The following is a 13,794-nucleotide window of genomic DNA, read 5'->3' on the forward strand; positions in this document are numbered from 1 at the left end:
ATTGCTGACTGCCTCTATCATAAATTCTATTGTACATCAATGCCTGACTGCCTCTATCATAAATTCTATACTATATCAATGCCTGACTGCCTCTATCATATTTTATTGTACATCAATGCCTGACTGCCTCTATCATAAATTCTATTGTCTATCAATGCCTGACTGCCTCTATCATAAATTCTATTGTCTATCAATGCCTGACTGCCTCTATCATAAATTCTATTGTATATCAATTGCTGACTGCCTCTATCATATTCTATTGTATATCAATGCCTGACTGCCTCTATCATAAATTCTATCGTACATCAATGCCTGACTGCCTCTATCATAAATTCTATACTATATCAATGCCTGACTGCCTCTATCATAAATTCTATACTATATCAATGCCTGACTGCCTCTATCATATTCTATTGTACATCAATGCCTGACTGCCTCTATCATAAATTCTATCGTATATCAATGCCTGACGGCCTGATCACATGACTGCCCTGCTGACATACAATGTAATGTATCAGTGCCAGGCTGCTCCCCCACACATTAGATATCAGTGCCAGGACGCACCTCTCAAACTTGATATAAATTATCATTGTCAGTAACCCTCGCCTGATTCAGAGTTGTACACTAATGCTGCCGCAGCTGCGATTTTCATAGCTGCCGGATTGCTAAGGTATGTTAAAGCAGCAGCGGCCGGGAATAGTACTGAGACACCCACCTGAACCATTGCAGATGTCCGCAACTGCGCACACATACACATCATCGGACGCAGTTCATGCAAACATCGACTCCTTGAGCTAGTCTATGGTCACTCAGAATGGAGGCCGTAACCGCGATGCCGGAGCCCTGTTTCCTGCGCACGGGATCGCAGATGCAGGCTGTGACATGCCGCCGAAACAGTCGAGACACGCCTGCACTTTTTTTCTAATGTAATGTACCTTTCCCCCGAGGGCATGGAGAGTGCTGCTGGCTTCTATTACTTGATGTTTACACACGGGAGCCAGGAGGCACAGAGCCAGGGCTATAGCCACTCCTAACTAGAGGGGATATTTCCATAAACAATAGCAGATTATGTTTAGATCGGTTAATGGGTGCAAATTCCTGCTGCCCTTTGCCCTTCCCTTCTCCAAGAACACAGGATGGGACATCCTGAGCTGCACTGTGTCTGACCCAGCTCAGTGGACATTGCTCACTAGAAGTCACCTATGCTTGCGTCAAGAGCTACCCAAATAACATCACTTAATTGATTCCAACAAGTAATGTAGAATGCAAGACAGAATAATCACCATCTGAAAATGGGGCACACTTCCTGCTCCCTTGTCATTGTATATTGTAGTATACATATAGGGCCTGTTTCAAAGCTACAATAGGAGCAAATCAAACAAATGAGAAAACAACGAGCAATTTGCTCCTGGAACAAACCATGCTGCAATGCAAGGGGTGCAAAATATTGCTTTTGCATGGAGAGAAGATACTGGCTGCTTTTGCATGCAGAGAATATACTAAGCAGTTTTGTTTTTACACTGGAATTAAGAATGAAGCTAGAACACTGGCTTTCCCAACATTATGGGCCATACTTGCCTACCCTCCCGATTTGGGCGGGAGCCTCCCAAAAATCGGGTGCCACTCCCGCCCCCCCGGAAAGGCAGACAAGCCTCCCGGTAGCCGCCGACACCTCCTGTCCCCCCCCCGCAATTGTATGAGAATCCCTCGCAGCAGGGGGCCGATGACGTGATTCACGCCGAATCGCATAATTTTAGCCCCTCCCCCTGCTGCAAAAAAAATTACGTGGTCACGCCTCAGTTCCGCCCATAAACTCCGGCCATGCCCCCCCATTTTGCCAATCAGGCTGCCCCCTCCCGGAAGGGGCAGCCAGAATGTTGGCATTTATGCTATGGGCCTGATTCAAAGATGAATGCCAATGTTGGATGTAGTGAAATGATTGTTTGCTCTTGCGCATGCCTCTAAGTCGCACCTCGCATGCAACCCGATTGTGCGGCTGATTCAGTCCTGGGTGCAATCCTGATTTGATCGCTACTGACCCATGTTTTTCAGGATTACACATGTGCCGGAGCCACAGTGCACATGTGTCGTCGATGTTGCTGCGGCTCCAGTCACAGTGCCCTGTTAGCCACAGCCTGAATGACAAGGCTGCAGGCATTTAGGGGAGGTGCACTAGCGCACGCAGGGGGGGTTTCTGAGTACCCAGAAACCCCCCCTGACCAACTAATTTTTTTTATTTTCAGAGACAGAGACAGCCTTGTTTCCGTCTCTACACAATCATCCGGCCACCCTTGGAACAGCCCAGCCGCTGCCTGTTCAGCTGCTGTCAGCGCTTCTGTGTCAGGTGGCTTTCATACCACCTGATGCGGAAGCGCTGATGGCTGAATCAACAGTGGCCGGGTGGCGCGCAGCGATCACTAGGGCCGCCATCAGGGACTAAGCTCAAGGCCCGGACAGAGAGGGAGGCCCGCTCGGCCAGCACTGCTGCCGCCGACCCCTGCGCCCGCTATGCTGCAGTGGAGAGAGAGTGAGACCCGGCAGCTGGCGTGCATGACGTCACGCTGCCCCACTGAGAGCAGAGGAGGACTCAGAACCGCGGATTTTGACTGAGCTGAGGAGCTACAAGCACCAGGTAAGTGTGGGGTTGGGGCAGGGGCCGGCAGGCTCGCTGTCTGGAACAGAGGCTGGCTGTGTGGGGCAGGAGCTGGTTGGCTGGGGTGGCTATCTGTTTGGAACAGAGGCTGAGTGGTGCAGGGGCTAGCTTGGACTGGCTATTTGGGGCTGGGGCTGACACATCTGGGGTATATTATATATATATATATATATAATATATATATAAAATAAAATATGGAAACCCCCCCCTTAAAAATCCTGCGTTTGCCCCTGAGGTGACAGGGAGCATTGCAGAAAATTGGAGGCTGTTGGCCCCCGTTTTTTGGGCATGCTGAAGCCAGTGGCTGTAACAGGGAGGTGTCTTAGCTCATGCACGGAGATGGTCCTCCTTCTTATGGGCATGTTATGGGAGTATCGCCGGCGTGTCGGTGAAAGTGGTTGTGTACCCAGGCGCTCGGCTGCCCCCATAAGAAGCCATACGCTTTACGAGAAACTGCACCTACCATAGGGCTGGTGCAAGTTTTGGTGATGTGACTGATGGTGGCTTCTAAGGACGCACCAATCGGTATTACAGTGTGTACGGGCGCTGACGCTGAGCGTCTCAGTCCTTGCACATTCAGGGGCACAGATGTACACCAGAGAAGGGCTTTGTATGGGCATTTGAATCAAGTCATAGACGGGCGACACCCAATAGACGCAACTGTGGGCGCCCCAGATCTCTCTGCACAAATCTGCCTGAATGCAGTGCAATCTGCGTCCCCATGGTTACCGCCGCAGCTGCACTGATTTTGGCGGCCATGTTCAGACAGACATTCTGCGCCACCGTAAGGCTGGTGCAATGTCTGATGGCGCGGACAATGATGGAACATCTTAAATACTATACAAAGCAGCGGACTAGCGCTGCGGCCGGTGGGCACCTATGTACAAATTCCATCGGCTATGGCATTGGCATAAAGATGCAGTCGCGCTGGGGAAAAAGACGCAGTTCCGGCTGCATGAGCGCCCCCCTCTGAGTCAGGCCAATGTTTTTTTTTATATCCAAATTATTTTATTAGAAGTTTTCATATTGATATACAGTATAAGCATTCAGTGTGCCATAGTTACATCATGAATATAGAATATAAACAAATAAATGTATAAAAGATACAACAGTGTGTGTGAGATACAAAATGCACGCTAACCAATCACTGACATATAAATGCAGAGACGTTAATAAATTGCCGACCTAAAACAAATCTTCTTTATATTGCTGCTGCCACCTCCTAGGTATCTACATTGGCAGACGGTACCGCTTACTTCTGGTTATGTGGGGGCCGCTTACTGAGTTCCAGTCTGCTGTGGTAGCAAACAGAGGGCAAGTTTTAGAGGCACTGACCTCAATTGTGGACAGCCAGAAACTGTATAATGCTTTGGTGCTTATCTGGTAGTCACAGGATACAAGCAGATGCAGGCGTCATGGAAGCAAATAGAAAGTTTATTAGCTCCAATAAAATGTCCTTAAAAGGACAAGCCCCACTTGAAGGTACCAGGGATATCGCAGCATGCAAGACCTTCAGAAGTCAGATGTTACACATCAACCCAATCGCTAGATCTCCTGCTTAAAGGCACTTCCAGGAGATGTGCTCTGGGAACCAGTGTAATAACTAACTGGCTGTGAGTCAGGAGATGCGATGGGCAGAGGCGAATTAACAATGGGTTCAGGTGGAGCTGCAGCTCCAGGCCCCCCATGAATATAGGCCCGCCTTTCTTTAGACATCTTTTCAGCGGCCGTCCGAGGCCTAGCTCACTTAAACCCCACAGGCCACCACTTCCCATCTCTATGAACACTGTGTCCCGGTTTAAAGGGATAGTATGGTCAGAGGTGTAGCGTGTAGCCACCAAAATCATACACGGGTCCCATTTTTTCCATGACACCTCTCCACATGCCCTTTGTTTGTCATCACACCTGTCCACATGCCCCTTTTATGTCATGAGACCGCTTGATATGCCATCTTTATGCCACAAAACACTGCCACCTGCTCCCAGTAGGCCATCACACCTTTCTACAGGTCCCCTCTTTGCTACCAGACTCATCCAAATGCCCCTTTTATACCACCCGATCCACCCTTGCTACGCCCCTGGGTATGGTAAGCCTACAGTATGTATACAGTAACAATTTTCTGAAACATTTCCCTGTTAAATTCATTCACTACTTGCCGGAATGATCCGGAGACTCCCAAATTTTGGACAGACCTCTTGTGGGGTGGGCGGTGAGGTTTCAAAATTACTTAAATGGCCCATTGCGGGATCATACATTGCCTCAGATATGGCCACTTTTCATACCTTCTCCTGCAGATGATGTATAAAAAGTAGGTACGTTTTTCATTTCTTTTACTACTATTAGTTTCCACTCATTCATATGGAATAGCCATAATAACCTATATATGTTGCCGCCGCAGCGGCTCAAAGGTCCCGGTTGTTGCTAAGCGACCGGGACACCATGTCACACGAGCCGCAATGGCTGATGGCCCTGACTGTTGCTAGGCAACTGGGACTCTCTGCGGCTGCACTGCCTGTTGGTCCTGGCCGTTATTACAGCCAGGATGCTTTTTTTGTACCTGTAGCTATAGGGGCCTACAGGATCTCTGTATGTGCAGCTACTCAACTGCAGTGTCATTAATTAATTGTAAGAGGCCTGTCTACACTTGTCGGTAGGTATCCTAATCATCCCCCTCTCCCTACCCTAACCCTCTCTCTCCAGTGCCTGAACCTAACCTCCCCCCTAGTGCCTAAACCTAACCTCCCCTTCCCCGCACCCTAAACCTAACCCTCCCCCTAGTGACTAACCCTCATCCTAGTGCCTAACCCCTAACCCTACACCCAACCCCTCTAGTTACCTTCAGGATGCCAGCGGTCGGGATGCTGGCGCTTAGAATACCAGCGTATCCCTGTACAGCTACCGAGCTGCAGTGTAATGAATTGGAAGGGGTCCATCTGTCTCCGTTCTGTGGTTCTGATTGGCTCCCTGAATAGTTAAGCACTGTCTGGTCCTTGGTGTATTGCTGGTTTTAGCTTCTGTCCTGACAGAAGTCACTTGCCCTGCTACAATTATTTTAGTAGTTTTCTGCCAGCCATTCTTGCATTTCTACCCTGCTTGTAGGAATTACTGCCTGAACTCTGGCTTTGCCAGTCCTGCATCTGCTTGGTAATGTACCTTTATCTAGACATGGATTTTCTCCTGCTCCCATCTGAGCCCATTCCTTGTGCTGCCATCTAGAACACAATCTCATAATACATGCTAATAGATTGGGCTATTCTCAGTATCAATAAGGAGAGGTTTTGTGTGAATATTGATTAGAGCTAGAAAGTACTGTAGTTGTATTATCCTGGACTTCACATATTACTTCCTAAGCTAGTCCTTCACTTGATCAATTGCCTACCAAAATAGGACTTAATGAATTACTTGCCAGGCTAGGAAAACCATCATTACCTGCCAAGCTAGAAAACCCCCTTATTAAAAGCTATGCTGGGCATCTCACCTATTTGCCTTTCAGGTTAGAAGCTAACTTGACTACCTGCTAGGCTAAGGCCATACTTAATTATCTGCTAGGATCGAGAGAACACCTGATTATCTGTCAGACTAGGAACTCACCTGATTACTTGCCAGGCTAGCAGCATACCTGATAACCTTCAAATCTAGGTACTCACCCAATTACTTAACAGTCTAGTACCATATCTATGTATCTGTCAGGCTGGTACCTTATTTGATCACCTGACAGTGTAAGAGAACACCTGATTAACTGCCAGACTAGGATCTTACCTGATTATCTGCCAGGATAGTTTCTCATCTCTTTACTTGGCAAGCTAGTACATTATCGGATTAATTTTCAGGCTATGAACTCACCCGATTACGTGCCAGGCTTGCACCTTATTTAATTAACTTCCAGGATTGCAGCTCACCTGATTACCTACCAAACTATGAGTTTACCTGGTTACCTGCCAGGCTAGGAGCACACCCAATTACCTACACTGCCCACAATTACCGCTGCCACGCCCCATGCTGTTCTGACCTGGGTGCCCCCTCTCAGAGGTGGCAGCCAGAAAGTCTGCAAGTATGGGTTAAGCACACACTTTATTACCTGCCAGGCTAAAAACTCTCCTGATTACCTGCCAGGCTAGGACCTTATCTGTTTATCTATTAAGGCCCCCATACATCAGAGATTGATTGCAGCAATCGTGCAATTTGCAATCGATTGTGTATAAAAATGTTTCCCTTTTTCAATCGATTGCAGATTGCAGAATTACCACAATCGATGTGTGTCCGGCTTCAGTGACGTCATCTCCAAGCGTCCACTTTCACGCCGGAAAAGCCGGGTCTATGCAGACCCGACTGCGGTGTGAGTGGAGCCAACTCGGGAACCCTGTTCCAACTCCGGGTCAGACCCGGAATTTTGGTGGAAAAGGGGTATTAATTACCTGCCAGGCTATATGCTCTCTTGATTACCTACCAGGCTAGGATCTTATCTGATTATTAGGCTAGAAGCTCACCTGATTACCTGCCAGGATATTGTAGGAGCCCACCTGATAATCTGCTTATCCTACAAGGTAATCGGGAAAAGTCCTTACCTGCTAAAATTACAAAATCCTGTTTTGATGCATTGTGTAAGCTAATTTGTCTGACTCAACACAACTGGAACAGATAGATGGTTTCTGCACAGTAAACTTAAGCTGGGTACACATTATACGACTTATCGTCCAATATATCGTAACGACACAGATATGGACAACATATTGTATGCATTGTATAGTGAGTACAGCCAATCTGTCCTTCACTGCCATCGTTCATCGCATCGTCCCACCTGCTGCACTGCACGTCAGATGGGACAATGCAATGAATGATGTGGTGCACATTGTGTAGTGTGTACACACAACCGTACGACCATAAGGTATATTGGTCCAATCTTTCCTCTGGAGACATCGACTCACCTGCCATTAATCTAAACGGCGATTGCATAGTGTGTACAGGAGAAAAGATTAATTGGATGCATTATCCTGACATGATATAGCGTGCTGTCATCGGGGAGATTGCACAGTGTATACGGTCCATATTGTCGGTTCTAGGATCTAGTGAAATTTGGACGACGGTTACAATGTGTGTTACATCGTATAGCGTGTTCTCAGCTTTACTGTGAGGTGTAAATATCAAGAATGATCAGACAAAGGGGCAGATCAGGTAATGATGTATAAAAATAGAGTGAGATTGATTCACTCATCCAAGACTGTGCAGAACACTCACCTCGGCTCACTCTCTGCTTGGCCCCAGACAGGATGCCAGGAGTGTCTATCAGGCTGATGCTCTCCAGGACTTTGTTGGGCAGCTGGGCACACATGAACCTGTCGGAGTAGAGCGTGGAGGTTAAACAAGTGTGTGTAGAATGGAAGGGTGGGTTGATGGGAAAGGCAGGACTGGCTTATTATTATTGTTGGGAAGATTATTTAATGACATGCAGTAACTCAGAGGCTACCAATCAGATTATAGCTTCCATTTTTCTAGCAGAGTAGACCATGAAAGCTAGCCTATAATCGATTGTTATCAGTTACAGCAAGTTTGTTCACTTGTTACTAAGGGGATTATTAAATAAAAGGAGAACATGCTACAACCAATCAGCTATTAGCTTTTATTAGTCTTTGCTACACTGGTGTCGGGTTGCTATTGGCCGTGGTATGTTAAATAAGCAAAAATAGAGGACGATGATCTTATCAACATTTCCCGGTTAGCAGAGAGGATGCTGGGCACATCTAGAACTCATGTTTATAAACCACTCTGAGTACCTACGTGTCTAAGGAAACCATTCCCACCAAACATAAACAGTGACATACTAATAATACCCTGGATCCTGTCATACTAGGAAATGTCCAGAGGTGTGTGGACAGGAGCAGGGGGATGGGGTGGGTGGAGGGGCTCTTTCAAAGTTGTTTTATAATATATATATATATATATATATATATAAAAATCCCAATGCCGCCATTGGGATTTATATACAACGGAGGTTACTGCTCGCAGGCATTTATTGTGGAGGGCACCCGGTGAAGTTGCACATTGTACCTGTGGAGTGCCGGGATTTGGACACATATATTTATTTATATATATATATATAAATAAATATATATATATATGTGTGTGTGTGTATTATAAGTAATGATATATGCTACTTTACTTTCCCTACTGCACATTATTACTGTTAATAAAAGTCACTACGGAAATCCATCCCTTTTATATGGTCACGGAGCTCCTCAGGTGACTTATAAATAATATACCTATACTGTACAGGAAGGGGGGACATTATCCCATATGTAATTGTAAGGTGCAGTATGTGTAGTTCATGTGCCTGACCCTAGTGACCCTGTATATATCTGAGCCATCTCCGTCAGGTCTCCTACATACCATCTGCCTCTTCTACATTCCAGTCTTGTGCTGTCATATCACAGCACATCTGCCAAACCATAGCGTTATTGGCTAATATCCACTTATTGTTATTAAATATTTTCAAATTAGATGATTGCAGCAACATTTTAAAAACTGTTCTGTAGAATATTCAGTCTGTTCCGCATTTGGACGCGATTTTGTGCGAGTCTTGTCAGTAGAACTAGAGCAGAGTTAAATGTGCGCCTGTTTTTCGGAGCGTTTTTTGTGTGTGATTTTGCACTGCGTGTGTTCCAGATCTGACAGCGTGCCACCAAGGGTGACGCAGTGTCGTGCTCATGTCAACCACATCTACATTGATGAGAAAAGAGGCAGAACCAAGTGGTAATGGGGCGTTCTTACATAGGCAAAGATCAATATGGGCGTGTCAGTGCAAGCGCGGTCTATTCATAGCTGAAGGTAAGCAGTAATATGCCTATGATCGCCGCAAATGAGTTGCGTACAGTTCTGCATATGGGAGATTATGGGGAAAATATATTAAGCCTTGGAGAGAGATAAAGTACCAACCAATCAGCTCCTGTCATGTTACAGGCTGTGTTTGAAAATAACAGGAGCTGGTTGGTTGGTCTCTCCACTTTATCTCTCTCCAAGGCTTGATACATCTCCCCCTATACGCATTGTCTCAGTGCACGATTCTATGGAGCAACATTCACCTGACTGACTTCCATCTTTGCATCAGGCCCTTAGTGTTCCCAGTCCTACCGCATCCTCACGCCACGGCAGAATGAATTTACTACGGTCACCCCAGCTCTATTCATACGGCCTGATTTAGGGTTGTACGTAAAGACGGCATATTTGCGAATAAGAAAAGATGGATCTTCACACTTGTATGTTCACAATGTATGTTGACGTGCATTTTAAGACATGTGCAGCCTGCTAGCGTATGAGTTCATGCAGAGTAATCGTCACCATAAATTCCAAACTCTACGCCTCGTGGCTGAAATATTTCCACTTCTGTGTAACGCGAAATATGACGCATCTCAGAGATGTAAGTCTCCGTTACTTATGTGCAATTCTAAATCATGCCCATGGGCTATGTATTCCGCCACGTGCAAAGTCAAGTTTGAGCTACGGGAGATGTACGCATCTCAGCCGCAACTGCACTGTAATTGGACGTTCGCACGTAGCAGAAGTGTGTGTTGTGCGTGTTGTGCGTACGCCGAGATCTGCACCAGGGACAGGGCTGGTGCAAGTGCAGGCTGCTCATGTTGACGGCTGCTTTCACCCGCCGATGTATAGGTGCGGTGCAGCCTAATGGAAGCTAATTGGTTGCTATGGGAACGTCTCTACTTGCCCACTTCTCCACTCTTCAGACGATTTAATGCACCCCCCCCACAATGTATTTCTCAAGACACTTTCAATTTATGGGGGAAATGTACTAAGCCTTGGAGAGCGGTAAAGTGCAGAGAGATAAAGTACCAACCAATCAGCTCCTGTCACTTTACAGTCTGTTTGAAAAATGACAGGAGCTGATTGGTTGGTACTTCTACTACTCTATGTCTGATATTTATAAGGGCATCCGTTCTGTATGTATTCACACCCACTTGCCCACACTTACCCTATAGGGATAAGTTTACTGAACCGTATTAATCTGCTTAAATCCTTCCACAATTAGAAAACATTCCCCTCCTGACCAAACCCATTTTTTCCGCTGTGTCAGTGTTGCTGGGAATAATATATATATATATATATATATATATCTATATATATATATGTTACTTTGCCCAAGCAAATTTATAATATTACTTTTGTTTTCCTTTACAGGGGTTTGTGGCACTGTAATGAAGTATTGTGCTAATTAATCAGCATGATGTAGTTATATAGAGACAACCGTTAATGGCAGAACATTATATGTATATATATATATGTATATATATATATATATATATATATATATATATATATATATATATATATAGTGGGTGGTTGGCAAGTGGGTAAATAAGTGTCCTTGCCGCAAACACCCCTGCAGGTAGCAGCCATCACACTATACTGAATACATCTATTCAAGTAGCTTCAATAAAATTCGCTGACGTGGAATGACTATAGTCCATATCAGGACAGGTGTTCCTGCTGCCCCATAATGACATTCTTAGGTAGGTGCCCCCTGCACCCTTCTGCCTGTGTAGGTTATGTGTCTCCAATTGGCACTAGTGTTTGCCCAGTCCTGCACTCACCTGTTTTAGGTTGTTGCACCCGATTCACTCACCTGTTCAGAAAAGTGTTCCCAAAAGGGTTGAGCTTGCGGAAGGGCTTATTGGGGTCTACCATGAGCGCGTTCCCCGGGATGACCCCCTCGGTCTCCCCATGCATAACCGCAATAAATGAGTCGGTGGTGGGCTCAGGTCCAATGCGACTGCCTGGGATGTCCTGCTCTAGGAGATACTTAATAAAGGTGGTCTTCCCGGTGGAGTACTGCCCCATCACCAGCACCATCGGCTTGTTGTTAAAGTCGGCATCCTCCAGTGCTGGAGAATGGAAGTCATGGAATTTATAGTAATCTTCCACCGGCTTCAGCTTCTTCTTATAGAGGTCTTTCAGACCCTCGGTCACAGTGTGGATCACCTCTGGGGTCTTCTTGTTCTTCTCGTTCTTCTTCATCCAGCTGAACATTTTTGCAGTTAGGGTGCACAGACAACAGAACAGGGACAACTGGACTTTTTTTGATCACAAAGTGTTCTGAGCTAACCCCACCCTGCAGCCTTATGTGATATTATAGTGAGATTATAATGAGCCTCTTCTTCCTTTATGATTTCTCTTCTGCCTGGACCCCCTGTTACCAGCTCTGTGCTTTTCCTCTTGTCTACTGGGTTCAGTCTGAATCAAAGCCCAATGTCTGTCCCAAAACATAACCGAAGCACTGGAAAAAAAGGGCAGGCAGGAACAGGGTGTGTGCGGAGGAGGCAGGAGGGAATAGGAGGGTGGGGAATTTAGGACCACCTTAGCATTTCTATACAAAGGGTTAATAGGTCAACTTAAGGGGGGGGGGGTGCACTTACTACTCCAAGTTTCCAACTTTTACTGTTAAGCCAAAAAGAAACACTCAGTGGAAAACAGCTGCATTAAACAAGGGAGAATACATCTATTCGGAGGGAGGTGTGTTCTCTCTATCCCAGACCCAGGGTGCCCACCCCACCAAAGGAATGTACAGTACTGCTGTAACTTTCATGCTGCGTAAAATGCACATCTTGTGCCACCTAGTGGTGGAAAGGTGCACATAGGGCAACATCTCAATTAATGCAAATCACAGGAAGAGTTTTCTTAAGTCAATCATCCATTTGATGTTTGTTTGTTTTTGTAAAGACCAGGAAAATGCTGTTTCGCATCTAGGAATAAGTGTAAATGAGAGGATGGACTGAAAACACCCAAAGCCTCCTGTAAAAAGTTGAAGAGCACAACATTCATTTTGCAGATGACCACATTACTTTGTGTTAGTGGGTGGATGAAATGCTCCATACTGTTCATATGTAACATCATACACCACTTTGTGGGCGTTTGGCCGGTTGCACTTTTATACATGGACACATGGGGCTGATACAGAGCTACACCTGAGTCTGTTTTACGGACAGATCTTGCGATGTATCGAACTGCGCTTGTGTCGTACTGGAGCACAGGCATCTATGGGTGATTCAGATTCATACTTGTATCAGTCGCAACTCAGCTTGTGGCAGAATGGGTGTACTGGGCAGCAAGGGGCCTATCGCACATAGGCTAAATGTAGTGAGGGCGTGTAGACACAACTGCGGGCTATGGTAATTTGCGCATGTGCAGACAGCAGACTCTAAGACATCTTTTGCTGTAGGTCAGAGGTTCCCAAACGAGGTCCTCAAGGCTCCCCAACAGTTTAGGTTATAGAGATACCCATGGTTGAGCACAGGTCATACTTGCTGACATTCAGCTCCCTCCTACCGGGAGGGAGCTGACTGTCTGTAGCCGGGTAATGACGCGGTCTTGAGGGCGGAGCCACGCGATCGCGTCATAGTGGCTCCGCCCCTCTTCACAATGGCCAAAAATATTGGCATTGTGAAGCAGGGGGCGGAGCCACGATGACACGATTCAGCGCGAATTGCGTCACCGGGCCCCCTGCTGTGGGGTTTCTTGTAGTAGTCGGGGGGGGCAAGCGGCAGCCGGGAGGCTTGCCTGCCTTTCTGGGGGGTCGGGAGCGGCACCCGATATTCAGGAGGCTCCCGACCAAATCGGGAGGGTAGGCGAGCCTGGCACAGGTGTTTAAATCCAATTGACTGAGGCACTTATTAAGTCTCCTGTGCTCAACCATGGATATTTCTAGAACCTGAACTGTTGGGGAGTCTTGAGGCCCACGTTTGGGAACCTCTGCTCTAGGTATAGTGCTGGTGCAAGTGTGCGCTAATAGGGGGAGAGGCCTAATGACATGGTGCCAGCCTGCCAGGTCCCATCCTTATCAGATCTACAACCCGCAGCTGCTGCCAGGTAAGTGTGTGTGTAGTGTATGTGTGACATACAGTAGGTGTGTGTGTGTAGTGTATGTGACATACAGTAGGTGTGTGTGTGTAATGTATGAGTGACATACAATAGGTGTGTGTGTGTAAGGCATGTGTGACATATGTATGTGTGTGTGTATATATATATATATAATATATATATATATATATTATATAATGTGTGTGTGAATGTAGAAATCCTGCGTTTGCCCCTGCATCTTCCAGCTTGTGCTGCCTATTGGTCGGTAATTTGTTTAT

The 13,794-nt window shown here is 46.3% G+C and overlaps 1 protein-coding gene across 1 annotated transcript in view; it reads right to left on the reverse strand.

The window, feature by feature from the left end:
- Positions 1–12,050, reverse strand: part of EHD2 (EH domain containing 2) — a 49,211-nt gene extending 37,161 nt beyond the window's left edge. The window contains exons 1-2 of the mRNA XM_088477073.1: positions 11,286–12,050; positions 7,889–7,986 (exon numbers count right to left, since the gene is read on the reverse strand). Coding sequence (XP_088333199.1) covers positions 7,889–7,986; positions 11,286–11,689 — 502 coding nt within the window. The 5' untranslated portion in view covers positions 11,690–12,050. The remainder of the gene's footprint in view (positions 1–7,888; positions 7,987–11,285) is intronic.
- Positions 12,051–13,794: the final 1,744 nt, after the last annotated feature.

Source organism: Taudactylus pleione, unplaced genomic scaffold, assembly GCF_031769625.1.
Source record: "Taudactylus pleione unplaced genomic scaffold, aTauple2 ptg000199l, whole genome shotgun sequence".
In the NCBI taxonomy this organism is placed as follows: domain Eukaryota; kingdom Metazoa; phylum Chordata; class Amphibia; order Anura; family Myobatrachidae; genus Taudactylus; species Taudactylus pleione.